General features: G+C 44.3%; 1 protein-coding gene across 4 annotated transcripts in view; it reads right to left on the reverse strand.

Annotated features, from left to right (window-relative positions):
- GALNT14 (polypeptide N-acetylgalactosaminyltransferase 14) overlaps positions 1-26,020 on the reverse strand; it is a 233,723-nt gene that overhangs the window by 25,380 nt on the left and 182,323 nt on the right. For all 4 annotated transcript variants that reach the window (XM_035111477.2, XM_060272962.1, XM_035111479.2 and 1 more), the window contains 3 exons: positions 18,738-18,859; positions 4,192-4,279; positions 2,205-2,289 (listed from right to left, as the gene is read on the reverse strand). In XM_035111477.2, coding sequence (XP_034967368.1) covers positions 2,205-2,289; positions 4,192-4,279; positions 18,738-18,859 — 295 coding nt within the window. The remainder of the gene's footprint in view (positions 1-2,204; positions 2,290-4,191; positions 4,280-18,737; positions 18,860-26,020) is intronic.

The raw sequence follows: 26,020 nt of genomic DNA on the forward strand, positions 1-26,020 counted from the left end.
CCCAATATCCTTGTGGATGGCATCATTCCCTAACCTTCCCAGGGTTTCATGGGAAAGGTCTACAGGGGCTTTCAACTTGCATGTGCTTGAATGCAGGTGAGGACCATGATAAAGCAGTTTCCACAATTGTATAGAGGAATCTACTTGTGTTCAAGGGCATGTGACTAAAAGCCTTCCTGCACAGCTTTCCTGCACACCACAGAAAAGGGTACAACACACAAAGGGACATTGGGGGCGGGATTTGCATGGATGTCCCTGTTCCAACTTTTTCATGTGGTCAGTCATATATGTTTGAGCACACCTTTCGTTTGTTAGTATTCTGTTCATTGGAAAATCCACAAACAGAGGCCAATGGGAGATAAAAGACTCTTGCAGCAGACAGCACAACCACTAACCCAACATACACATCAAGTTTATTTTTTGAGGAAAGAAAAAGTGCACTCCCATACATATCTACCCAGAAGTAAGTCCCACTGAGTTCAATTGGGCTCACTTACAAGTAAGCATGTCCAGGATTGCATCCTAGCAGGATTCCTTCTATTCTATCTAATACCTGCACACAAAATAGACCACTCAATAAAGCGTCATAATAAAATTCGAAACTTGTGTTTCAAAGAAGACTTGTTATTTGTATGTCAGTCAGAAATGCTAATGCACTCATCAGCGCAACTCCTACAAGCCTGAAGTTTTCAGTCCTGATTGCAGGCTTCCAGACCAAAAATGCATTTAGCACTCAGGGGTTATTTACATGGCATTATTTAACTGGGGCTCTATGCCTAGTTTTATCCTGCGAGGAGCCTCGTTTCAAGGAGAAAGTCACACTTTCTCAGAAGGACAAAGAGCTTTTAAGAAGCCCTTTGTAATCAGTTGGGTTTTGATTTGAAAACAGAGTTATTTGCCCTCCCTCTTTTCCTCCAGATCAGCTGGGAAGAAAAAGGAAAGAAGTGGCACCGAGTGGGGCTGAGACTATGGGGCAAACACTGCTGTTAATTTTTGCAGCGCAGATCCTACCCTCAGCAGCCTGGTTCATGCCTCAAAGAGCCTTTTCTCTTTGATTCTTCTGGTGGTGGACTGTGATAAGGCAGAAATGGTGCTTCCTCTCCTGCAAAGGGGCAGCGTCAAAATGTGGGGATGCCATGAGGCAAAAACCACGAGCAAGAACAATTGGGATGCAGGAATAAAGGGAAATGCTTGGAGCATCTATCTGGCCTAGAGCTCTGAGGATGCACTGCAGGTGGGTTTCCACTCTAGGATAAGGGAGCTCCAACGTCTGATGCTCAGCCTCAAAAAATGGAATGCCCTGGGCTAGCTTTTAGGGCACATATGAAAGATTATGTCTCTTATCAGGATGGCCTGTTTCCTTTGTTCGTAGTTAGGGAAAGCGGTGGCAAACTCAACCATCATTACAACACCTTTAAAACAATGTGTATTTAAGATGCATTTCAGCAAAGCATTGAATCGTAAATTGCTGTAACCTGTTTTGGGACCTGCTGGAGAAGGGTGAGTAATAAATTTAATGATAACAACAACAACAACAACAACAACAACAACAATTTATTATTCATATGCTGGTCATCTGACTGGGTTGCCCCAGCCATTCTGGGCTGCTTCCAACACATTAAAACACAGTAAGACATCAAACATGAAAAATATTAAAAAACAAGCCCTACTTCTAATTTCTTATGGGTTAATATGCTTTGTGCCAAACTGTTATAGGACACATTTCTTGGTATGTATCAAATCATTTTCAGCCCGAGGACCTTCATTCCCACACAGTGGGTGGGACCAGAGACAAAGGGAGTGGAGAAATAGGGCATTTGTTCAGTAAGCTGCAGTCCAGCCCCACAAAACCCAGCTATTTCCACACACACATACTCCTATTCATCCAAGCAAGCAATCAGCACTAACATAGTTCCCAGCCAGGCAAAAAAAGCACATAAGCAATGTGCAGAGCAAACTACTGAAAGAGTGTAGTCTGGGGATCCCCAGAGGCTGGACAGAGAGAGATTCAGTGTGGTGTGGTGGTGAGAGTGTGGGATATCAAGGTGGGATATCAAGAAGAAGACAGAGAGGCCTTGGGAGCCACAGTTGGCTCCTGGGCCTAGGGTTCCCTACCGCAGCATTAAAGCGAAGCATCTTTTGCCACTCTTCCGCAGTTCTGTGCTTGTCACCCCCGCTTTCCCTTCCTCCTTCTTGTCACTTACTTGATGGGTTCTGTGGGGTCTGTCCGCTTTGCCTTCTGCTCTGGAGAAAGTTGTTCCCATTTAAAATGCAGGCTCCAGTCGAACCCTAAATAGGAAGTGAAAAGCGGGAAGAAAGAGATTAGAGATGGCACTTCCAACTACAAACCCATCGTCGCCAAGCTGCTTTGCATTAATATCATCATATGAGTTATGTTGATAATCAACAGGGCAGTTAGTCTTATCCAGGAGAGGATTTCACATCTTCCCATTGCCAAAGAAGAAAAGTCACAGCCTTAATATCCAGTTTATAGATCCTTTTGTGTCATGTCATTAGCTCTCAGGGACTGGACAGAGGAGGAATGGTGGAGACCGCCTCCCTAGCCTGAACCTTCCAGAGAAGAGGAAGACAGTATAGATTTACAAGAGGGGTTTGCAGGAGGTCACAGCTCAGAGAGAGAGAGGAGGGGCAAATTTGGGAGATAATGGGAGAAGAGGAGGAGGAGGGAAGGCAGAGCGGGAGCAGCTGGCTGACATGTTATCACTAGAAAGCATTCCAGACGCCCCTTCTCCCAGAACCTGGGGAGCATTGAAAGTAGGAGAGTAAAGGGCTTGGAGACAAATGGCCCTAGGCGGCCACCGTAAGGTGAGTGGTGCTGTTGACGATTGAGGAGAGAAGGGGGTGGGGATTACTTGGAGCAACACCATTACTCCAAGTGGCAGCATTTCTAAGCCTATCTCTGTGAATATTGAATAAAAACATTGGTAAGACTTTCCTTGTCTATCTATTCCTGGCAGCCTATGCTGCCCTGTTGCAGGAGAGAAGGCACCTGATTAGCACATCTTTATCTAATGAGAAAGAACTGTGAGAAGTGGCTCACTGGGTGGAGTAGGGTTGCTATGCTCACTTTCTAGCAAGTGAGTCGCTGTTGCTTGCAGGGGAAGGATGAGATGACAGGGAGGTTGGTGCAGTGGAAAGGTGGCAGAGTCAATCTGGTGCTCCTGCCAGTACATTGGTGCTATCCTGACCTCCTTGTCACCTCCTTGCCCCCATTTCTATGAGCAGTAGCAACCCACCTGCTGAGAAGCCCACATACAAATTCCACCTCACCTGGTCAGAAGCTTCTGTCACACACAACAGTTGTTATATTTCTCTTTTTCTCCCCATCTGTACATCAGCCTCACTTTATTACACACAGACTATTAAAAGGAGCCCAAATGCGGTGGTGGGTTTCAAGGAGAACTTAACTGATTAGCAATGAAACTGATCTTTTGAAAATCCAGTAAGGATTTTGCAAGAAAATCAAAGCCGTCTTGAGTCATACAGACTCCATTAAGAACATGAGCTCCATTGGATCAGGCCAGAGGCCCATCTAGTTCAGCACCTACTACTACTACTAGGGCTTAGTAGTAGTAGCAGTAGTAGCTTGTTACCAAAGTATCCAAGAGACTTACATTTGAAAACATAAACCAAAATGCATTATACTATTAGAATTTCACATAAAACTTTAACGTTTTTACACAAACACCTACAAATATCCCTTTCTTACTGTAAGTTCCCCCCAAGTTGTTTTTCAGAGACATGCTCTCTCTCATTCTGGAGGTGGAATGTGACTAGTAGCCACTGAAAGCTTTTCCCTCTTCGAGAATAACATAAGAATAATTCAACAAGTCTAAATTCCCTTTAAAGACAACCAAGTTGGTGGCTTTCATTACATCTTGCAGCAGCAAGCAATGCAAGTACATCAATATAACACTTGTACTCCATATTTCACTCAGGACTTCCTGCATTGCAGGGGATTGGACTCAATGACCCTCGGGGTCCCTTCCAACCCTACAATTCTATGTTTCTATACTTCTTATTCCCCTCTAGCGACTTTGCTCATGCACTTGCCTGAACCAGGCATAGCAAGCACGGTACCCCACCTGCCAATATCTCATATGCACCAGTTAGCATGTTAGTACCCCCTGGCCTAAACATTTACCTATGTACAGGTGACTGCAGACTCACCTCCTCTCAGATCTGAAGAAGCTGCCACATAAGCAAAAGTGTCCAAGTTGATGATGTCAATAACTGGACTCACCACGTGCTTTGGGTCCTGATAACAAAGATGAAAGTGCAATAAATATATTTGTGTATCACATTTATGCTGCAAGGGCACTGTATTTCCCAATCCTGGGAAAAAAGTTGTACCTGGGAAAATGGGACTTTCTTCAGAATTAGCCAGAAGGCTGTGAAAGGAGGGAAGCAACCTCTCAACCCAATAAAATGAAGGATCTGATGCAGAAGAACTTTTTTTCAGCTCACAACACATTGGTTCCATTCTATTAAACTTTTTTTTTACACTGTGCTGTCGAGATTACTGCACTTGGTTTCTTCATGAGCGTCACAGGATATTTTGGATATTGCATTGGGTAATGTTTGTGATGTTGCAAACAAAGAGCAACACTCTCTCCATCTTTGCCAATTTGAGGGTGGAGCTGTCTCCTTCTACAGCTAGTCTGTCACCTCTCCATCATCACAAAAAGAGAGGACAGAATGCTGTGGTACCGAATTGAGCCTTTTTGGAGTATCGTTTCAGGGAAATGGTGCCGTTGGAGCCCACGTTCATGCAGAAACAATGAGAATCATCCAAAACAGAACATGCTGAGGAAAAAGTCAGAAGTGTCAAAGAAACCAACAGGGTGGTTGTTTTCACTGCAGAAGGAATTTCTGGTCATAGAGAAATCACACAATTCCCAGAAGATGCCACTTTATTTCTTTTAATTGGTTAAAAAGTTTTCTTTTAAATATAAAAATTGCTATGACCCTGGTCAGGCACTTCCCTGGGCAAGCAAGCAAGCAAAGATGTTTATTCGGCTTTACGCCCATCATAAAACACAACACAACAAAACAAATCAAATAAAACCGCAGACTCGTACAAACCACAGATAATATAACACAGTTCACAGCTCACAAGGACAAATATGAACAATTCAAAAAACATATCCTGAAGGTTTAAGATTAAGATGAAAAATTCTTATGCTGTTGTAGAGAAGCAAGAGCCTCTATGTGTATACTTTAGGGTCCCAATTGAGGGTGTGTGTGATTTGTGCAAAGCAAAGAAACACCTGCACTTAGTGGCACAGATTCCAAATATCGCCTAGGTAGGGCCAACCCAGGATGCAAAACAGAAAATGTCCTGCTGTCCTGAAAAGGAACAAGCAGTGTGTGTGTGTGTGTGTGTGTGTGTGTGTGTGTGTGTGTGTGTAAGTGGTAGAAGCTGACAAGTGCAGGAGGTAGAGAGTGGTGTGTTCCTTGGAGCCTGGGTCTGCCACCTGAGGCGACTTCCTCACTGTGCCTAATGGCCCTGGTTTTATGAGGCTGTTCTGGCATTATGAGCAGAAGGCCTTGGCTCATCATCTGTGCCTTTAAGGGATTCCTTCCTACCAGCATTATTGGAGAGGGGCAGGATCTAGCCAAGTGGAAGAGGCTCCTAGTATGCTCCGATAAAGTCCATTGGAAAGGCAACAAGAAAGGAAAGCAGCGAGGAGGTAAAATACGTGAAGAAACTCATTATGTCTTTTCTGAGCACTGGGACACCACCTCCCATGTCAATCAACTTCTCCTAAATCCATTGTTGTGCAGTTCCTTTGTACAGGAAGAGCAGCTTTTATTTTTATTACAAGGGGAGTTGCAAATATTTGGTCGAATAATTTAATGTCTCTAAGCAAACCCACCCCTTTGAAACCTGCTTCCTTAATATTTTTCTGCTGACTGTCAGTGAACAAACCGAAGGGAAACAGCTGAAGAACATGCATCCCATAAAGTCAGCAATGAGGAAAGGCAAAATCACAGCTGAAGCTCAATGCAAGCCAGGGCGGAAATCCCATTGAACTCAATGGGACTTACTTCTGAGTTAGAAAGGCTTAGAACGTCACTACCAACAAGACACAATAATCTCTCCTCACTCCCACACCTGGCAATGGCTGTGTTTTTTCCAGTTGTGATTTAACACCCAGGCAACTGTGTGGCTAATATACACCATAAAACAAAAAAATACATTTTTTTCTTTTCTTTTATCTTTTTTTATCTTTTAAAAGCACATTAAAACAATAAATAAACTACAAAGCAAAGAAGTCCCCACCCCACAAAAACCTCACCTAAAATTATTATAAAACTCAGCAGCTAAAAACATGGCATGATCACATGCAATATTTGGTTCTTATTACTCAATTAATATATAGTCATGGGTGGAACAGAAGGGCCCAAATATCTATCAGGGTGGTGGTACAATGAAATTTTGTCAGCTCTGAATGGCCTTTTCCTTTCTATTTCTTTATATGTTTTTGTTTTTGTTTAAATAGCCCAGACTCCAATTATAGCTCAAAGCTTCAAGCTCTTCTCCCTATGAGACCAAACCCCTTTCCAGAGATACACAGCAAGGAGCATCTGACCAAACACTGTTGGGAATCAGCTCTTGCAAAAAGGAGCTGGGTTTGAAAATTCTCTTAATTATGCTGCGGTGCACAAATCCGGTAGCCAATGGTGGCCCCTAAAATTGGGTCTGGTGCATGGCTTGAGGAAGAGAGACAAAAACCTAATTTCCAAGCAGGCTTGAGCCCTGGAATGCCTCAATTAAACAATGGCAAACTGAAAGGAAAATAGGAAGCTGCCTTATACTACCCCAACTGGTCCATTTAGTTTAGCATCAGGTATTTTGGCTGGTAATTGCTCTCCAGGATTTCAGAAAGAGGTCTTCACCTTTACCTTCTACTACTACCAGTATTTAAGGGACGCAGGTGGCACTGTGGTCTAAACCACTAAGCCTAGGGCTTGCCGATCAGAAGGTTGGCGGTTTGAATCCGCACAATGGGGTGAGCTCCCGTTGCTCGGTCCCAGCTCCTGCCAACCTAGCAGTTCGAAAGCACGTCAAAGTGCAAGTAGATAAATAGGTACTGCTCTGGCGGGAGGGTAAACAGCATTTACATGTGCTGCTCTGGTCTCACCAGAAGCAGCTTAGTCATGCTGGCCACATGACCCGGAAAAACTGTCTGCGGACAAATGCCAGCTCCCTCGGCCAGTAAAGCGAGATGAGCACCGCAATCCCAGAATCGTTCACGACTGGACTTAACTGTCAGGGGTCCTTTACCTTTTTACTACCAGTATTATGGGGTGCCTAGGGTTTAACCTAGAATCTAGGTTAACCTAGAGTCTCACCACTATTCTAATACTCACTTGGGATTAAAGCACAGCAAGATCAAAGAGGAAGACATTGAATTTATTCCCCAACTGGACTGTGGACCACCATGAGCTTCATTTGGGTGAACACAGCATCTCTGTGGATCCGTGGTTGACGATGGGAGATAGCATATCCATAGCATGAAACACCCATATTCATTATAAATTGCATTTCTATTGCTTTTTCATTATATCCTATTGCATTTACAATTTGAATTCTATGGAACTACAGTGGCTAAAATAGAAAAGTCATTAAGTGGTTGGCCAGCAAGTCCTCAGCAATTTTCAAGTGGTTCTTGGAGGGGGGGGGGACGTTTGGGAACTACTGAAATATTGTGCTTAATACATAAGACTGGAACGATCTTGAATGTCTATAATATCTACTCTCTGAGCATTTTGTTGTAATTTATGGGCTGTGGTGGTAGAATCATGGGTCTAAAATAGATGCAAAGATTATATAGATCACATAAGAAGGCAGCAAATGGCTTGAGCCTGAGGCTGGAAGTGCTTTATGTTATTTTCATAAACTCCCCACCCCCAGTATAAAACTAACCTACAGCTAACCCACACAATCTTTTAAAGTTTAAATAACTCTAATTACCATAAAAAAGTTATTCTCTTAAAATTAATTCCCCTACAGCAGGAGTTATTCTCCTACAACTATATTTATTCTCTGACAATTAATTCGAATAATTTTAACATATATTAGAAGATAAGGTTAAGTCTTTATAGCAAGCCCATTATAGCAGGAATAAAAGATAACCGAAGAATGTATAATCAAGGGAGGAAGGAAATAAATCCAAAATGGGTTGTGAAAGATATATTCTACTACCAGTGCTGTATAAAAAGCGCAGTGGAAGAGAGGAACAGTATATATATTTTATTCCAAATATTGGCTCGAGCTGATAGCAATGTTTACAAGCAACTTTTACTGTGGGATCTGGGCTGTTTAGGTAAAAGCTTCCCAGTTGGTGTTCGGGTAAGAATTGTGTAGAGACAGTACAGACTCTCCTGAATCACACACACACACACACACACACACACACACACACACACATATACCCAGCTCTCTCTGTCAATATGCTGGAGAAGTCAAAGGTACAGTGCTACCTTGGTACTTGAAAGGCTTGGCTCTCAAACAAATTGGTTCCCGAACACCACAAACCCGGAAGTAAGTGTTCCGGTTTGCAAATGTTTTTCAGAAGCCAAACATTCGACTCCTGGACTTTCCGGACTCCCAGAAGTTCGAGAACCAAGGTACCACTGTATTCTCATTCTTCCTCTCCTGCATATATACAGAGCCTGATCCATGCAGAAGAGAGAGTCCCACCAAGAGATGCCAGGGACTGATCCTTGGACCTCTTCCATGCAATGCAGGTGCTGTATCACAGAGTCACAACCCTTCCCCTGCACCACTGGTATGTTAATGATATTCATGGAATGGGCCAGTATATACAGCAGATATATTTAATCATCATATGGAGAAGGGCTGTCGCTCAGTGACAGTGCATCCTCTTTGCATGAAGATGGTCCCAGATTCAATCTTAGGCAACCCCAGGAAGACTCCCTGACTGATGCCATGGAGAGTTGCTGCCAGTCGGAGCTGGACAAGTGAATAGTCTGACTTGGAGTAAAGCAGCTCCTTATGTACAGATAAGGGCTTCCCAATCTAGATAGATCCGGCCTCAGATTTCCCCAAATCCATTCAACTGCCACTTCAGCCATCGCCCAGCTTGAACTTCCATCCCCTCCAACCTCTCTCCTTGGAGAGAACCCCAATCACATTAGTTGATGTCGGTTCCTTGCAGGATATCAAAGCCACAGACTGAGCAGTAGCGATCACCTCCAAAGAAAAGGGGCACAAGAAGTTGTTCTGCTGTGAAGGAAAAGGAGGCACAACTAAACTCCTTGATTCTCTCTTGCAACGTTACCTGGTTCTATCTAATCTACCAACAAAAAGGCCCCCCAAATGCTCAAGTATGATCTAGCTTTACAGGCTTGCGATTGCCCCAGATAATAGTCATCAATGCTGGAGCAACAATATTCAGATAGCTGATGGCAGAGAAGAGGAAGTAATGAAGAAAGAGGAGGTCGCTTAGCATCTTTCCTTCAAGCTGAATTCATGCAAAACTATATAGCTTCATGTTCCACCCCCACCATCTCTCTTCAAACAGGAAAAGCAGGAGCGGGGTGTGTGTGTGTGTGTGTGTGTGTGTGTGTGTGTGTGTGTGTGTGTGTGTTAGATAGTGGAACCTCGCCATCCATTGGCTCATTACCATGGCATTAAAAAAAGCCTGTTTTCAGGTGATGAAGATTGATTCCTTCTGTAAAAATGCCTTGGGCCTTGTAATTACATTTTAGGGGAAAGTTATTTGGCTAAAACAAATTGGTAATGGTAGACACATCAGCTCTCCAAGTAAAAACAAGACAGCATGCAGAGGCACAAATCCGTACCTGCGCTAAACAAAGTGGAATTTCCCTGCAAGCTAACACTTCTGCTTTGTAATGCTCTCCCAGTTACAGATAATGGGCATCCCCTCATCTGACAAATTCATTTAGTCAAAGCCACTCATTTCCACAAACAAATGTGCTCCCATGTGCTGCTGCTTCCTCCATTATCTATTCATTTCTGGGTGGTTATTTTGAGCCCTCTTGGGCTGAAGGTCTTCAGTCCTGACATCCGCCCCTAGCTGCCCCCTCCAGCACCAGAAGTAACTGTCACGAGGGACTGGGGCCTCTCCTTCCATACATCAGGTGGATGGTGGCTCCTGACTCCTTTATTAATGGCAGAGAGGCCAAGAGAGATGTCGGGGAAGGGGATAACATTGGCACCTTTCCTGAGCTCTCCTGTGTTCCCATTGCTGCTGCCAAATTGCACAAAATAAGGTCTCTGTAGAAGTGGAGTGCTGAGGCACAGCCATGGGAGAAAGTCGGTTCAGTTTATCATGATTCTCGATTCCCCAAACAATATGTTTAGGGAAGCTTTTAGTATTTGATTAATTATTGTATTTTAATATTTTGTTGGAAGCCGCACAGAGTGGCTGGGGAAACCTATGCCAGATGGGTGGGGTAATAATAATAATAATAATAATAATAATAATAATAATAATAATAATAATAAGCAATCCAAAACAAATCTATCCTGCAAAATTCGCAGGGTTCTGAATGTTGTGCTGTAGTTCTCCATCTGAAAAAGGTGTATGTTAGGTGAAAGTGTGCTTAAAAATGCAAATATTAGTGAAGACAGCATAAAATGCATTGTATTAGGGGAAATGTGTATATTAGGGGGGAAATGTATACAAAAATGTGTGTATGTGCATTCAAAAGGCTGGCAAGCTTTCGTGAGGAACTTTTTCTTTTTTAAGAGCAAACTGAATGTGGAAAGAAACCAAAAGTGACAGCTTTTCTAGTGGTTAGAGTAGGGCCTGGATGACCAGGGTTTGATTCTCCACTTGGTCCAGAAGCTCACTCGCTGACCTTGAGCCAGTCACTCTCTCTCAGTCTAACCTACCTCACAGGGCTGTTGTGAGAATGGGATGAGGAGGTGGGGTAACCATTCGTGCCCATTTGACCTCCTTGGATGGAAAAGTGGGATATAAATGCAATGAATGAGTAAATGAATGAATAAATACTGGCACTCTACTGAAGAGGACCCCCTTCTACCAGGTCCTAAACGGAGACTGCAAGCTTCTTCCATACGGGATTCAGCTCCACGAACAGCGGAGTTCTATGCAGATGCAGCCAGGCAATACAAGCATCAACAAAACTTCAAGGAGACCCTGTCACCTCACGTATCCATCAGAGAAATATGTATCTGTCATGTGTACTTTGCCCAAGAGACACTTTTCTTTTAAAGTGTCTTTGGGGTTTGATGCCCAGCGTTAATTTACTATTCCATTACACCCTCCCTTGCTTACACACACAAAGACACGAGTACACTTTGCTTCCTGGACGCCTGCCATGCGTTAGAAATCTGGCTAAACAGATGTTTTGCTGAATGAAAAATGGAAAGTGACATGCAGGTTGCGGGGGGGGGGAGTTGCTTATTCAGATGCATTCTGGGTTCTCCATCTCTTTGAAGTGCAGAAGTTTATTAAGCCAAAATGGACTGTTTCCTGCAAGCCACAAATTAAGAGAAGACCATTAATCTTTGGAATGGGAGGAAGAAGAGCGTGACAGGCAAAAATGAGTCGCCTTTCCAGCACCAGGCTGAAGGTGGCAGCATGAACATTTAATACAGTTGAACAAACGCTGTTTGACACTGGCACCAAAAAGAAAAAGAAAAAAAGATGGGGTGTAAATTTTTGCCTGGAAGTAACATAGTGCAGGTGTGAGACTTCCCCACCTTTAAGGTGGGAAATGTGGGCGTAGGAAAAGAAAAGAAACATCTATTTTACATGCACATAACCGTTCATCTGTCCCATCAACATTTACTTCAGCTCAATGACCCGAAAAAAGCAAAGTGGAACAAAGTAGTTTTGAAAGGCTACAAATGTACATCTAAGGGAGGCATGGCCCCTTGATCTCCTCACATGATGGTCCCTCTGTTTATCCCATCCAGTCCACACTGGAAATGAAATTAAAGGAAACTTTCAATGACTCTATCTGTGCCAGATGCCACCAATCCTTCCCTCTAATGGCGGAACTTGGGGGATGAATTCCAAGAGGACTGGAGTCAGAACAGGAAACACAAGGGAAATATCAGCATGTTCAGGGAAATCCCAATGTTGGCTTCAACACAAAAAAAGATCTTTACGAAACAATGAAAGGGAGACCCCCTCCTTAAAAACAAACGAAAGAAACCCACCAAAACTCAACACCCTAGTCCAGGACTTGGACTAAGCAGGCCATGGAATATAGAGCAGAAGTTGGAAAAGAAAGCTGAAAATGCCTTGCTATGGTTCATGCAGTTTATAAAGTCCTGGCATACTGGAACCGTAACCAAGAGCAGTATTCAACTAAACTATTGTGGTTGCACAAGAATTAGGGCAACAGGATATTCTTCCTCTCTTCCCCTACCCCAAGTTTCCTACACTGTTCCCAAATATGCTCTGTGGGGTTTGGGGTGGGGAAGCCCAGAACAGTGTTAGGGACATAGAGCAATCCTTGTGCTGATGGAACATTCCAATTGTTGTTGTTGAGTCGTTTAGTTGTGTCCGACTCTTCATGACCCCATGGACCAGAGCACGCCAGGCTCTCCTGTCTTCCACTGCCTCCCGCAGCTTGGTCAGACTCATGTTGGTGGCTTGAAGAACACTGTCCAACCATCTCGTCCTCTGTCGTCCCCTTCTCCTTGTGCCCTCCATCTTTCCCAACATCAGGGTCTTTTCCAGGGAGTCTTCTCTTCTGATGAGGTGGCCAAAGTATTGGAGCCTCAGCTTCAGGATCTGTCCTTCCAGTGAGCACTCAGGGCTGATTTCCTTCATAATGGATAGGTTTGATCTTCTTGCAGTCCATGGGACTCTCAAGAGTCTCCTCCAGCACCATAATTCAAAAGCTTCAATTCTTCGGTGATCAGCCTTCTTTATGGTCCAACTCTCACTTCCATACATCACTACTGGGAAAACCATAGCTTTAACTATATGGATCTTTGTCGGCAAGGTGATGTCTCTGCTTTTTAAGATGCTGTCTAGGTTTGTCATTGCTTTTCTCCCAAGAAGCAGGTGTCTTTTAATTTTGTGACTGCTGTCACCATCTGCAGTGATCATGGAACCTAAGAAAGTAAAATCTCTCACTGCCTCCATTTCTTCCCCTTCTATTTGCCAGGAGGCGATGGGACCAGTGGCCATGATCTTAGTTTTTTTGATGCTGAGCTTCAGACCATATTTTGCGCTCTCCTCATTCTCCTTAGCTCTGTGTTAAGAGATGCACCTGGGACCCTTATTATACAGGTTCTGGGGAATGCTGAAGAAACACCTTGTAACCCTGCCCCGAGGTGTATACTTTTTAGGACTCAACTTAGTTCTGTGATTGTGAGTTGTTTTAAACTGTTTTAGAATATTATGTTGCAACTTGCTCTGGGACCCAATCGTAACAATCTGAATACTACACTGTGTCAAAATCGGCCCTCCAGTTTCTCAAAACTGAAAGAGGCTTCCATCTTTATGCCTCATTCTCAACTGGGGAACCCACAGAAGGCAAGATCTACCAATGACATTATCTGTAAATTGGAAGCAAGACCACACACAAACACTCCTTGGCCACCTTGAAAGGAATGCAACAACAAAAACCACAGCCCAACCCATGAGAATTTGCCTGACTAAGTGATGTGCTCTTCAGGAAGGAGAGGCAGGCATTTACCCCACTCCCATAAACTGGCTGGATGCCACGCCATCCTTGGACTGAGAACAGCCCTGATAACAGAGTTATGAGTTTCAAGGGGGCCAAGGCTGTGATTCTGCACCTAGTGAGGGTTGGAATCTAGTCAAAGAGGCCGCTGAACTGGCCAGGCAAGTTTCTTTGTAAGATAATGGCACTTAAGCGCTCAGCATCTCAAATAAAATGACCTAGGTTGCAATAGCAGGTACCCCACCCCCGCAATCTGGCTGGCTGCCACGTCATCCTAGGACTGAGAACAGCAAGCCAAGCAGTGCTGGGCATGTGTGCCATTTGTGTGTGTGAATTGGGCTGATGCTGGAAGCTGGGGACACAGAGACATGTTTTGCTCTGTGCTTGAGGCTCCCCTGTACACCTAACGAGGAAGCAAGAGGTGCGAATGCTGTGAGCCTCTCCATCCTATGCACAGGTTGTGTTTGTGTAAATAAAACCATATATCCTTAAAGTCTCCACTGGCCTTTATTCCAAGGAAACTGGACCCTGGGGAAGAGTGCTTGGAACTTCTGGAAGCTCATACCAATAACAAACTTAGTTGGTCTCTAAGGTGCTACTGGAAGGAATTTTTTTTAAAATTTTGTTTCGACTACTGCTACCTACCTGTAACTGGAACTTCTGGAGTCTCCCACTGCTGGTAAATTGGGATAGCGCATAGCAATATAACTGCTGTAAGAGAGGCATGCATGCCTGGCTTTTTTTCACTTCACAACCACGCACCAAGATGACTGGCTGATTTTTTTAAAGGCTCCGTGTTTGCCTCAGACTCCCTTTCTCTTTGCCTATATGAGTCAGGCGTTCTGTGCTCTGGACCTTGAGATTGCTTACTTTTGCACTCATTCTCCTGCAAATCCTGTACCACTTTTTGGGGGTGCGTGTGTGGAATCCGTGACACTGCAAAGCAGGTTCCTCATTGAAATGCAAGCCGCTAAGAGCACGAGAAACCACTGAGCTGGCCCCTCTTTCAAACATTCATGCAGGCTTCAATTCTGATTGCGTGGGTTTTGTTTTAGAAAAAGTGGGAGGGAAATGAAAAGAAAAAGAGAAATTACAAATAAGAGAAGTTAACGGAGGTGACGTTTTCCCTGTATGCTTCATTCAGGCCCCGCCGCTGCTGCTGCCACTGCAACCATGTAATGAAATTCCTACGGCGCTGCTGCATATGGCATCCACATTCATCCATCACATCAGCTCTGAGCATGAGCTACATTCCCCCAATGCTGCAAGGGAAATACAGCTTGAGCTGCCATCCTGCTGGCTGCGAATCATCAAACATCTCATGCGGGAAAGGCGCCGTCAACCACTCTGATAGAGAGATTCGGAAGAGGGAGAGTGAGCGGGTGGGTGCAAAAAGGGGAGCGAAGGAGGTTAAAGGGGCCATGCTCTAAGCAGAGCCACTTCGCTTGCGCACCATTTCCTAAACACACACACCTCAGAAGAAAGTTCAGAGGACACCAGTGGTATTTGCTCCCCAGTAAAACATGCCCAGCATCAGGAAATAGGAACTGTGGACGCATAAAGCAGTGCTGACAAAATAACTAATGCCTTGTCACAAGGTGCCATAGGATGAACATTCCTCCTGTGGAGAAGAGGACCAAATGTTATGTTTGAGCAAGGGTGGTACTGGGTTTAAATCACTGATCAGCTTCCTGGATGCCTCTGGAGAAGTCACTAGTTTACTGCACAGGACTGCTGGGTGATGTTTAAAAACATGTAGTTTTGCCTCATATATTAGAACATGCAGGACAGATCGTGAAGCTGAGGCTCCAATACTTTGGCCACCTCATCAGAAGAGAAGAATCCTTGGAAAAGACCCTGATGTTGGGAAAGATTGAGGGCACTAGGAGAAGGGGACGACAGAGGACGAGATGGTTGGACAGTGTTCTCGAAGCTACGAACATGAGTTTGACCAAACTACGGGAGGCAGTGCAAGACAGGAGTGCCTGGCGTGCTATGGTCCATGGGGTCACGAAGAGTCGGACACGACTAAACGACTAAACAACAACAACAATTAGAACATGCTGCAAAAATTATACTAAGTAATAGATAGATCGATACTAACAAATGGGAGGTATTTTGAAGGGTGGAAGACCCTGAAAAGGAATACCTTTCATGATACCTTCTTTACTGTATTTGCCATATTTACTCGAATGTCACGTGCATTTTTCTTTTGGCCAAATCGTCATGAAAATTTGGGTGTGCATTAGATTTGATGGCGCATTAAATTCGATTGCAAGCTTGAGAAGCACTGCTGACGTAGCAAATACTTTTTTTGGTTGCAGGGTTTTGAAAATTGAGGTGTGCCTTAGTTGCCTTAGAACGCCTGCTTTTATTGGTTTGGATATATTTGGGTAAAGGAAGCAATATTTCACAATGTGCTACAACGGCAGTGATGGGAAACATGTGTCCTTGCTGATGTTAACTCCAGTGCCCATCAATCCAATGGCCACTGATGATGGGAGCTGAATATCAGTTCTGCAACATCAGGACCACCAGCTCCCCATCCTTGTGCTATGGCCCATGGCTAACTGGTAAAACTTAGCAAGCATTCCACAGTCATATCTGAGCACAGCTCCTTGCGTACACTTATTCAAAGCAACCTTTATTGCTCCCATTTTACAGATGGCACTATCCAATCAAGAGAGGCAAAGGAAACCCATTGAAGCTGCAAGATACGTTGTCAGAGAGAGATGCCGAGAGGTTCCCTGTCCGCATGAGGAGGCTACGAGGACACAACCGCAGTGCCTTTATCTCTCCGAGAAGGACAATATTGGAGCTTTAATCTCATGTTCCCGTCTTTACCAGAAAGAGAACGCCATTGTCTGCTGTGAAAAAACCAGCAGGATTTAATTCCCATTAAATCAATTTATTAAAGCTTAATTTGCATGAAATTAAATTCAGCCCCTATTCAAAGAGCCATCACTCCCCTAAATCATTCAGTACTGGGAATTGAACATAGGCCTAATTAAAAACTTGGCTGGAGCCATGCCTGCCTATTCCCCGTGTACCACTCAGCAACCCTGACAGGAGCCCTGGGGCTCTGCTGACTGAATTTGCATACACATGGGACAGACAGCCCCTTCTTCTCTTGTTCTGCAGTATGGGCCTTCACTTCTGGGCCTCATCTGACACACATCACTCACTGCATCGCTGGGACAGGGTATCGGTTCTGCTCAGTCATCATTTCAAAGTGGATCTGAGCACATTTATTGCCAAGACATCATAAACACACCCACAGGAGGAAAAGTTATTGGAAATCTACAGAAAAGATTCCAAAATGTCTTAGAAAATAACTACAGGGTTGTTGTTTTCCTGACATAGCTGGGTTTGGATTATTATCCTGGATAAGTGTGCAGCTGTTTGGTCCCTTGTGATGCTTTGGAATCTGAGTCCACGAGCCAGTCCAGGAATTGGGACTCGGGACATATGTTAAGCTCAGTGGCGGAGGACATGTCTGGCTGAAGAAGGTCCCAGGTTTGGTCAAAGAAAAGGGTCGAGTAGCATTTCCTTTGCCTGAGACCCATAGTTGGGCAGAGGTGGATGGATAGTCTGACTTGGTTTAAGGCAACTTCCTATGTTCCTAGTGGTGAGCTTATTTCTACCTCAAGGCTGGATTACTGCAAAATGCTCTGTGTGGGGCTGCCTTTAGCGCTGGCCTGGAAGCTTCAACTAGTGCAGAATGCTGGTAATGGGAACAGACTACAGCTAAGGCGCAATCTCAGTGTTAAAAGATAGCTTCCCATCCACTGCTAGGCCAGGTTCAGGGTTTTTGTACTGGAGGTATGCGGGTGGTGCTGTGGGTTAAACCACAAAGCCTAGGGCTTGCCGATCAGAAGGTTGGTGGTTCGAATCCCCGCGATGGGGTGAGCTCCCGTTGCTCGGGCCCAGCTCCTGCCCACCTAGCAGTTCGAAAGCACGTCAAAGTGCAAGTAGATAAATAGGTACCACTCCAGTGGGAAGGTAAACGGCGTTTCCGTGTGCTGCTCTGGTTCGCCAGAAGCGGTTTTGTCATGCTGGCCACATGACCTGGAAGCTGTACGCCGCCTCCCTTGGCCAATAAAGCGAGATGTGCACCGCAACCCCAGAGTCGGTCACGACTGGACCTAATGGTCAGGGGTCCCTTTACCTTTACAAAGCCCTGGATAACGGAGGCCCAGGACTCCTATGTTCTGGGTCCATCACTAAAATAATCTGGAGGAGTGCTATTAGTGGTCTCCCATGGACCAGACTCAAGTCACTGCAGATCCATGCCTTCAACAAAGTGAACACAACACTATGGAACCCCCTCCCATTAGAAATAAGGCAGGCTTCAGCTGTTAGGTTGTTGTTGTTGTTGTTTAGTCGTTTAGTCGTGTCCGACTCTTCGTGACCCCATGGACCATAGCACGCCAGGCACTCCTGTCTTGCACTGCCTCCCGTAGTTTGGTCAAACTCATGTTCGTAGCTTCGAGAACACTGTCCAACCATCTTGTCCTCTGTCGCCCCCTTCTCCTAGTGCCCTCAATCTTTCCCAACATCAGGGTCTTTTCCAAGGATTCTTCTCTTCTCATGAGGTGGCCAAAGTATTGGAGCCTCAGCTTCACGATCTGTCCTTCCAGGGAGCACTCAGGGCTGATTTCCTTAAGAATTGATAGGTTTGATCTTCTAGCAGTCCATGGGACTCTCAAGAGTCTCCTCCAGCACCATAATTCAAAAGCTGTTAGGTTAAACATGGCTTTGTTTCAGGAGGCCCTTGTAGCATAAATGCAGTTAATCTATTTTTCAATGTTTGAAACTGGCTTTTCACATGTTTTAAGCTTTGTAAACCACTTTGAGGCCCAGAGGTAGGGTATACTTAAAAAATAAAAATACTGTATTGCTAGGATTTCAAAGCCACCTCCCACCATAGCTTTTTTTCCCCTCCACCATTGACTCCCCAGTCTAAAAGCTGCACATAAGCAGAGTCGAGGCCCACTGCTACTTCTGACAAAGGTCGAGTCCTGCCGAGCTGCTCAGGGAACACTTACCTCTTTGATCCTTTGTAAAAGAGGCAGCAGCCAGTCCTTGTTCACCTCACAGTGACTGTCTAGAAAGGTCAGAACGCCTGCCTGTGCCACATCTGCTCCTCGAATGCGGGACCGGATCAAACCTGTCGAGATGCACACAAACTCAAGTGCCGGTCCGAGAGCCTTGAACCCCCTAAGCAAGAAATTAGCTGCTAGCCAGGCATGCACACATAAGCAGTGGTGGCTGTTGCCCATTGGGCGGGGAGGTAGAGGAGCCAACAGTAGGTGGCGCCAGAGACTATGTCGAGGAGAGCCAACTCATTCTATCCTCCTCCCTGCTGGGGTCTACCATGGTAGAGGCCAAGGAGGAAGAAGCTGATAGCCAGTGCCAACTCCTGTAAGTAACAAGACAAGCAGGTGGGGGATAGCTGAGGGGAGAGTGGTTCTTGCAGGGCAGGGCCCCATTTGCCCTAAGAGAGCAGCCTCCACCAAAGCACTCTTCTCCCCTTGCGCATCCGCTCCTTCTACCACTTTCATGCTCAGCCCCATCTTATCAGGAGAGGTCATGATCGTCTTATGCGCCCAGCACTTTCTTCTTTTAGAGACATATGACAACAACCCCTTTTTGTTTTGCAAGCTCCAAAAATGAAAGAGCTGGTTGAAAAGGAACGATTTGTGGCCAATTCACACAATTCTTTTGGCTGTTGCTAGGGAAGGGACTGAGGATAGTTACACGGACATTTTCGGTTAGTTCTGAAGGCCACCTACTGCACCAAAGGCTGCCAAGCAAATGTCACCTAAAACAAATGTGGAGATTTCTTCCTGAGTGACGTCTCTGAGTGTTTTTAAGGGGAACCATGAGAATGCAAGAGGACCCCTGCTCCATCAGACCAAAGGCCTATCCAGTCCAGCATCCTGGTCTCATAGGGGCTGACCAGATGACCTACAGGAAGCCTGAAAGTAAGAAAGGAGCACAGCAGCTGCAGCAGCATCAGTTGTCCTCGAAGAGGAAGCAGAAAGCAAAATGTGTGTTGCCCTACCCAGCCTGCAATCGCTTCTCAAAGAGTTGGGCAACGTGTTTATGGGGCATAGCAGCCTTGTCCTCCGTTTACTGATAGCTGAAGTCATAGAATTGTAGGGTTGGAAGGGATCCAAACAGTCTAGTCCAGGCATCCCCAAACTTCGGCCCTCCAGATGTTTTGGACTACAATTCCCATAATCCCTGACCACTGGTCCTCTTAGCTAGGGATCATGGGAGTTGTAGGCCAAAACATCTGGAGGGCCGTAGTTTGGGGATGCCTGGTCTAGTCCAACCCTACAAAGTCCTCTTTGGAGCCAACTGACACCATATGGCAGAAGCTGGAAGAACAGGGCAGCAGCAACACAGATATGAATCGGTAGAATAATCATCTATGGGTGAAATGGATTAATCACGGGGGAGAAATTTTAATTGGTATGGACAAATTATAATCAGTTGGAATGAGAGTTGAGGGCTTTCTGAAGCCAGTGTGTCACTGTGAAAGGGAGATGGGGGGGTGACCTTTCCTTCTAACAGCGGGTGACAACTTTGGTTAACGTAATCACACATTTTATTATAATTCCCCCAGTTTCTCAAAAGGGAACAATTTTTGAGTTCTAATTGCTAATACATGAACATACTGAAATTTAATTGCTAAATCAGCTAATATGTGTGCTCTTACAATACCGATACAATAATTCATACTGGATTCTCTGGTTCTGAAATCTCACATTCTACTATGATATTCCCAGAATTCCCATTAGTGTTCTGTTCCGGTACTCTACATTGTTGCTGTGAACTTGTTAATGAATTGCAAGCAGTTGTTGCATCCTCCCCCCCCCCCGGATTAATCTGTGCATGTGGAGCAAGGCACAACTATCAGCATTAGAAGAACATTGCAGCAGAAGGTGCTATTAGTGCACTGGAAGCTGGTATCTCGGCACATTTATGCCAAAGCAGCAATCCTATGCCCACTTCCACAGAAGTAATATCCGTTGAATACAGTAGGACATACTTCCTTTTAAACACACATAGGATCGCACTGATAATTTACAGTAGTATAACTGAGCCAGAATCTGACTTTTAAAAATACACCAAACCACCTAATTGTCGTAGAAGGCAGAATTACAAATATCTACATAGCCCACATCTGATTCACTTGTATTTATTATTTCTGCAAACCAAGATTAGAAAGCATTAATTTAGACTATGATTTTGCAGGGAAAGTGCATAGAGAGGTTTCCAGTAATAGCCCCTAGAGCCTGCTGTGGCAATATTCATCCTCTATATGTATCTACTTAATCTTTAAAATACAATTTAATTAAACGTATTTTTAAAAATCCCAGAGAGGCCGCCGGAGCCCATCTCGTCTGTTTCGTTAGAACAAACAGCTTTAAAAATAAGACCTGGGGCATTGTTTTGCCTATTCTAATTTTCTGGCTAATAAACTGCAGCTGAGACTCCCTGAATGTATTAATAGAGCAATCCCTTTAAACATGAGAGGGGGCGGGGGCGGGTCTATTTTAAACTCTGACCCCCTTTTGAACATCTTAACTAGCGTTCACTCCCTAGAGCCAATTTGAATGCCTAGTCGCCAGTCTTGTGAGAACTGGAACCTATTCTTATAACATACCTGTATAGCATGTTTAGTAGGCCTTGTGAATCTGCACTCAAGCATCCCGGAACAGCAGAGCAGTCATTTGCATGCCAACTTTTCAGCTCAGCTAATTGCATGCTGGTCCAAGGAACCTGAGCCCACAAGTTCTTATCCTCACAACAACCCTGCGAGGTAGGTTAAGTACCAGTAGTGACTTGGCCCAAGGCCATTAAGAAGTCCCCATGTCTGAGCAGGTATTGAACTCAAAGATTCCTCAGTCCAAGTCCAGATCCACTACAAAATCATGGTGCCACATTGAATGAATTATGGATGGACCAGTTGCTTCAGCCACACAGCCAATAATGATTGAGGAGGCTGTTGGAATCAGCTTCCAAGTGGATCCCACCCTAGAGCTGGAAGATCAGTTTCCCCATAAATTATATATATATATATATATATATATATATATATATATATATATATATATTATTGAAGGTTTTTAACATATTGAACACTGGAATCCAAACACATTTATAAAAAAGATAACAGTACAGGAAAAACCTATAGGCATCTGGTTGGCCACTGTGAGAACAGGATGCTGGACTAGTTGGGCTATTGGCCTGATCCAGAAGGTTCACCTTCTGTTCTTACATCAATTATCAGTACCACACAACAACATATTTGATATCTGATGCTCAAGCCCATTTATATGACCGGTTGTTTTTTTCCTACAATAAACATGGAACTGTGGACTTAATTCTTTCCTGCTTGACATTTCTGTTTCCTGCAAGGAAAACTAACAATTCAAATCCATGGTAACCACACACAATTGACAATTCCATTTGTGTATTTTGCTATTTAAATGTAGGCACCTTTTCATATCCAAGTTCAAAAGGTAAAGTGTGATTTGTTTCACGCTGCCAAGCCAACAGGTTATTGATCCAGTTGTAATATCTAGAGAGTGCCAAGAATAGAGGATGGTGCAAAGATTGAAGGTGCCGCATGTGTATTGATGATGAGACCACCAAATAATAATAATAATAATAATAATAATAATAATAATAATAATAATAATTTATTATTTCCCCAGCCACTCTGTAAGGGGCAGTGTTGGGTAGGTTTTAGTCATGTTCCATTCAGTTTCCCCTGATGGGAAGTAGACCAGATTGGCAGAATTTGGTTCCTGGTGAATGTTGATTTCACAGTACACTAACATATGAAAATGAATTTTCAGCAGCAGTAATAGAAATTTCAGGTAGGCAAAGTAATAAATGCTGCGTGAAAACTATGTATGTCAACAGATTAAAAGTTTTCCTTAAATAGAAAACTCATTTAACTCTTGGGCTGATTAATTTGCAAATTAAAGCCAATTATTACAGTGCTAAGTTTCCCTTAACTAATAACACAATTACTTTTTTTAAAAAGTCACCTTAAAAATAAACAATCTCTGTCATGAGATGCCTGGCAACAATTTTAAGCAGCAATCAGGCCTTTCAGCAATCAGAGCAGCTGCCTCACCATTGTACTAGCTGAAATGGGGAAGGAAGGATGGAAAGTGGTAAAGAGAAGACCACATTTGTACCTGTGAGAGAAAGATGGCTCATCTCATTAAAACCCATGTCCTCCTACCCATCTGGGCTCTACAAAAGCACAATGGAAGAGAACAGGATGGGGCAAGGGGAGATCCCCAAAGGTCACTGATGCATCAACAAAAAAGAGGCCAGGAGAGGATTTGCACGATATTTGCATGCACTAATATATGTGTATAGATGCATACTCAGAAATGATTAGTATAATTTAAAGAGAAATAAAAGAAATCTCACCACAGAGGGAAAGACTCTGATCTGATGACCTGGGGGCCTGCTCAGTTTGCTGTCCAAGTGCTAAGTGCTGGTGGGCAATTTCAAGGTCCCTGCTGTCTCTTAGGAACATAGGAAACTGTCTTACACCAAGCCAGAACACTGCTCCCTGTAGTTCAGTATTGCCTGTGGAAAGTGGCAATAGCACTCCAGAGTTTCCCAGTCCTACCTGGGGATGCAGGGGTTAAAACTGGGGTGTTCTGCATGCAAAAGCTGTTGCTCTACCACTGACTGAATCTGAAATGTTGCCATGGTTCTTTATCTTCAGACCCGGCTTGAACTTGACCTTTTTCTTTTTCTTTTCTTCAAATAGTGGGCCATCCCCTGAGGGCTCTTCAAAGAAAGGTCTCTAATCTGAAAAATAGGGTACATGGGCATCCTAAGATAACCTGTTCATGGGAGCCTCTTGGGCCTGCTGCTCCAAAACAGGAATCACATGGGAGGAGCCATGCTGAGACTCCACCCCTTTCCAGCATTTAACTCCATTTTCTAAAGGCCAATGTTGTCACATAGAGGGGCACCTGTATACAGTAGGTTCCTTTCATGTTACCCATGGTAGTTATCTCAGGAGTGGTGTTGCAATGACTCCTTACAGGTTTCCTGGTGATACGGGAAAGACACTGATGCAACTCATCCAATTCTACCAGAAAAACAGGAGTTCTGATGGGTGGACTCCCTTCCAGTTCGGTTTGTCTGGGAGGAAATGGATGGGAGGGGGGAAATCAGAACATTTAGGGGTGCAGCCTAGTTTGAATCACACTTCTTGTCCAGAAGACAAGTGGGGCGGAAGGAAATAAATGGATCTGCCAGCTTTCCTCCTCTTACTAGTGCATTCAAATATCTGCCTCTATCTGCCTCTGTGCTGTTTTTAAAAAGGTTGGAAGGAAGAGGGAGAAGATGGGAAGGGGTGGTCCCACGATGCTTCTAATTAAAACTAGATTAAAGCCTGCAATTAATACAGCCCCCCTATCAAATGTAGGTTTCAGCCAACACTGACTCCTAACATATAGGAATCAAGCACAATTTAAAACCTCAAATTTGAACAAAACCTTTGAAAGCCTTTGAATGACCTGAATCAGTACTGAATGAGAAGAATAATACAGGCTATGGTTTCAGTCAATGTCATGATGATGGGCTACAGCTTCCAAATGCCCACCCTCTGCCTGACCAAGAGCAGAGACATCAAAAGCCTCTATGAAAGCAAAAGCAAGTAACTTGTAAATGCAGGGACAAAAACAAAAAAAAATCCCATGAGAGGTATGGGCTCTAAGGACATGATTAGGACTTTGTCTCTTCCATGGAAGAGGAGAGGCTGCAAAACAGGGTTGAACCCATTCAGAGTGAAGACAGGTAACATTGCCTTCACTCTGGCTTGGCTTCATGGCTGTTATCACAGTCATAAGCAAATCCAATTGGTTGCATGACACATGAGGTCATCTCACCAACTATGTGATTTCTGATTAGCTGGAAGAATCCTTGTTCTTAAAAAAAGGCACATGACTGAAGCAGGTGCCAAAAGGGGCAGCAAACAGGAGGAAACCAAGTGCTGGTGGTGGCTGGCTGTGTGCTTTATGGACATGTCTTTCAGAGTACATTTCGAGCCATGGAAAAGCCCCTTTTCATGCCATATAAATTTAGCACAGCCCTGGATAGAATAGGATAGCTACTAAATGGTAGCTTTGGAAAGCTCATCTACATACCAAGGTAGAGCTGTTTCTCCTCCAGTGTGTGTGCTATTCTATAGTGTGACTCAGTGTGACTTTCTATAATCTGACATGAACAACTAATGGTCACCTTGCTTTTCTAGCTTTCTGCAGCCTAACAGGGTATTCAGCCCAGGTAATAGGGACAAGTCACTCGTGCTCTGTAGAGGGCACTTGGTCATATTCCCCATGGGAATTGCCTTATGTATGCAAAGGAGGAGACGGGGGAAGGACAGTTTGTTCCAGGTCCTCAAAACAGGGAAGTTGCTTATAGAATTGGCGTGAATTTTACTGCTTCAAATATCCCACTGATTCATGGGGAGATCCTCGTGGTTGGCATTGCGCTGTGCCTCAGTTTACCTTTGCTCAAGCTGGGAGAGGGCGAGCCTTTCTGCTGCGGTGAAGGTTCCGCTTAGTAATTAACCACAATTGAGGCTGACTCCTGTTGTACGGGGCCCTGTTTGCTGGTTACTTATGATTTTAAACTGCTGCCATAAAAATAAATAAGCATTACACATACACAATTGAGCGTTTATTGATTATTTAATTCAAGGCAAGCTTTAATGGGACAGCATTTATATCCTTCAGTGGGTTCTGCTCAATTTTCCAAATTAGTATTGTAGTAGAGTGCGACTTTCTGACTGGTTCGGAAAGTTGCCTGAGCAGTAACCAAGATTTAATGGGCCCAAACCAGAATAGTTACAGACCTGCTTTGCATGTCACGTTAAAGCATAGTTAAAATAAATGATGGTTTATGTGTCTGTGCAGTGGATGGCGCTGGAATTTAGGTGCTTCACTCTTCCCCCACTTCCGCTGCTGCCGCACTGCTTAGAAACAAACCATGGTTTCGCTTGGGCTCGTGGTTTATTGCTCTCCAAAGAAACCATGATTAGGCATCATGCTAAGCTAGGCCGTGGTTTGTTTCCTGGGAGCAGCAGTAACAGCAGCAGGAGTAAAGCACCTGCAATTTCAGCAGCAGCAACATTGGACACTCGTAATAAACCATACTTTATTTTAACTGTGGTTTTCTGTGACATGTGAACAAGCCCATAATCACAGCAACTGAAGTGTGTGTGTGTGTGGGGGGGGGATATTTCTGCAAAGAAGTCATTTCTGAAACGCATGGT

This window comes from Zootoca vivipara, chromosome 3 (assembly GCF_963506605.1).
Source record: "Zootoca vivipara chromosome 3, rZooViv1.1, whole genome shotgun sequence".
Taxonomy (NCBI): Eukaryota; Metazoa; Chordata; class Lepidosauria; order Squamata; family Lacertidae; genus Zootoca; species Zootoca vivipara.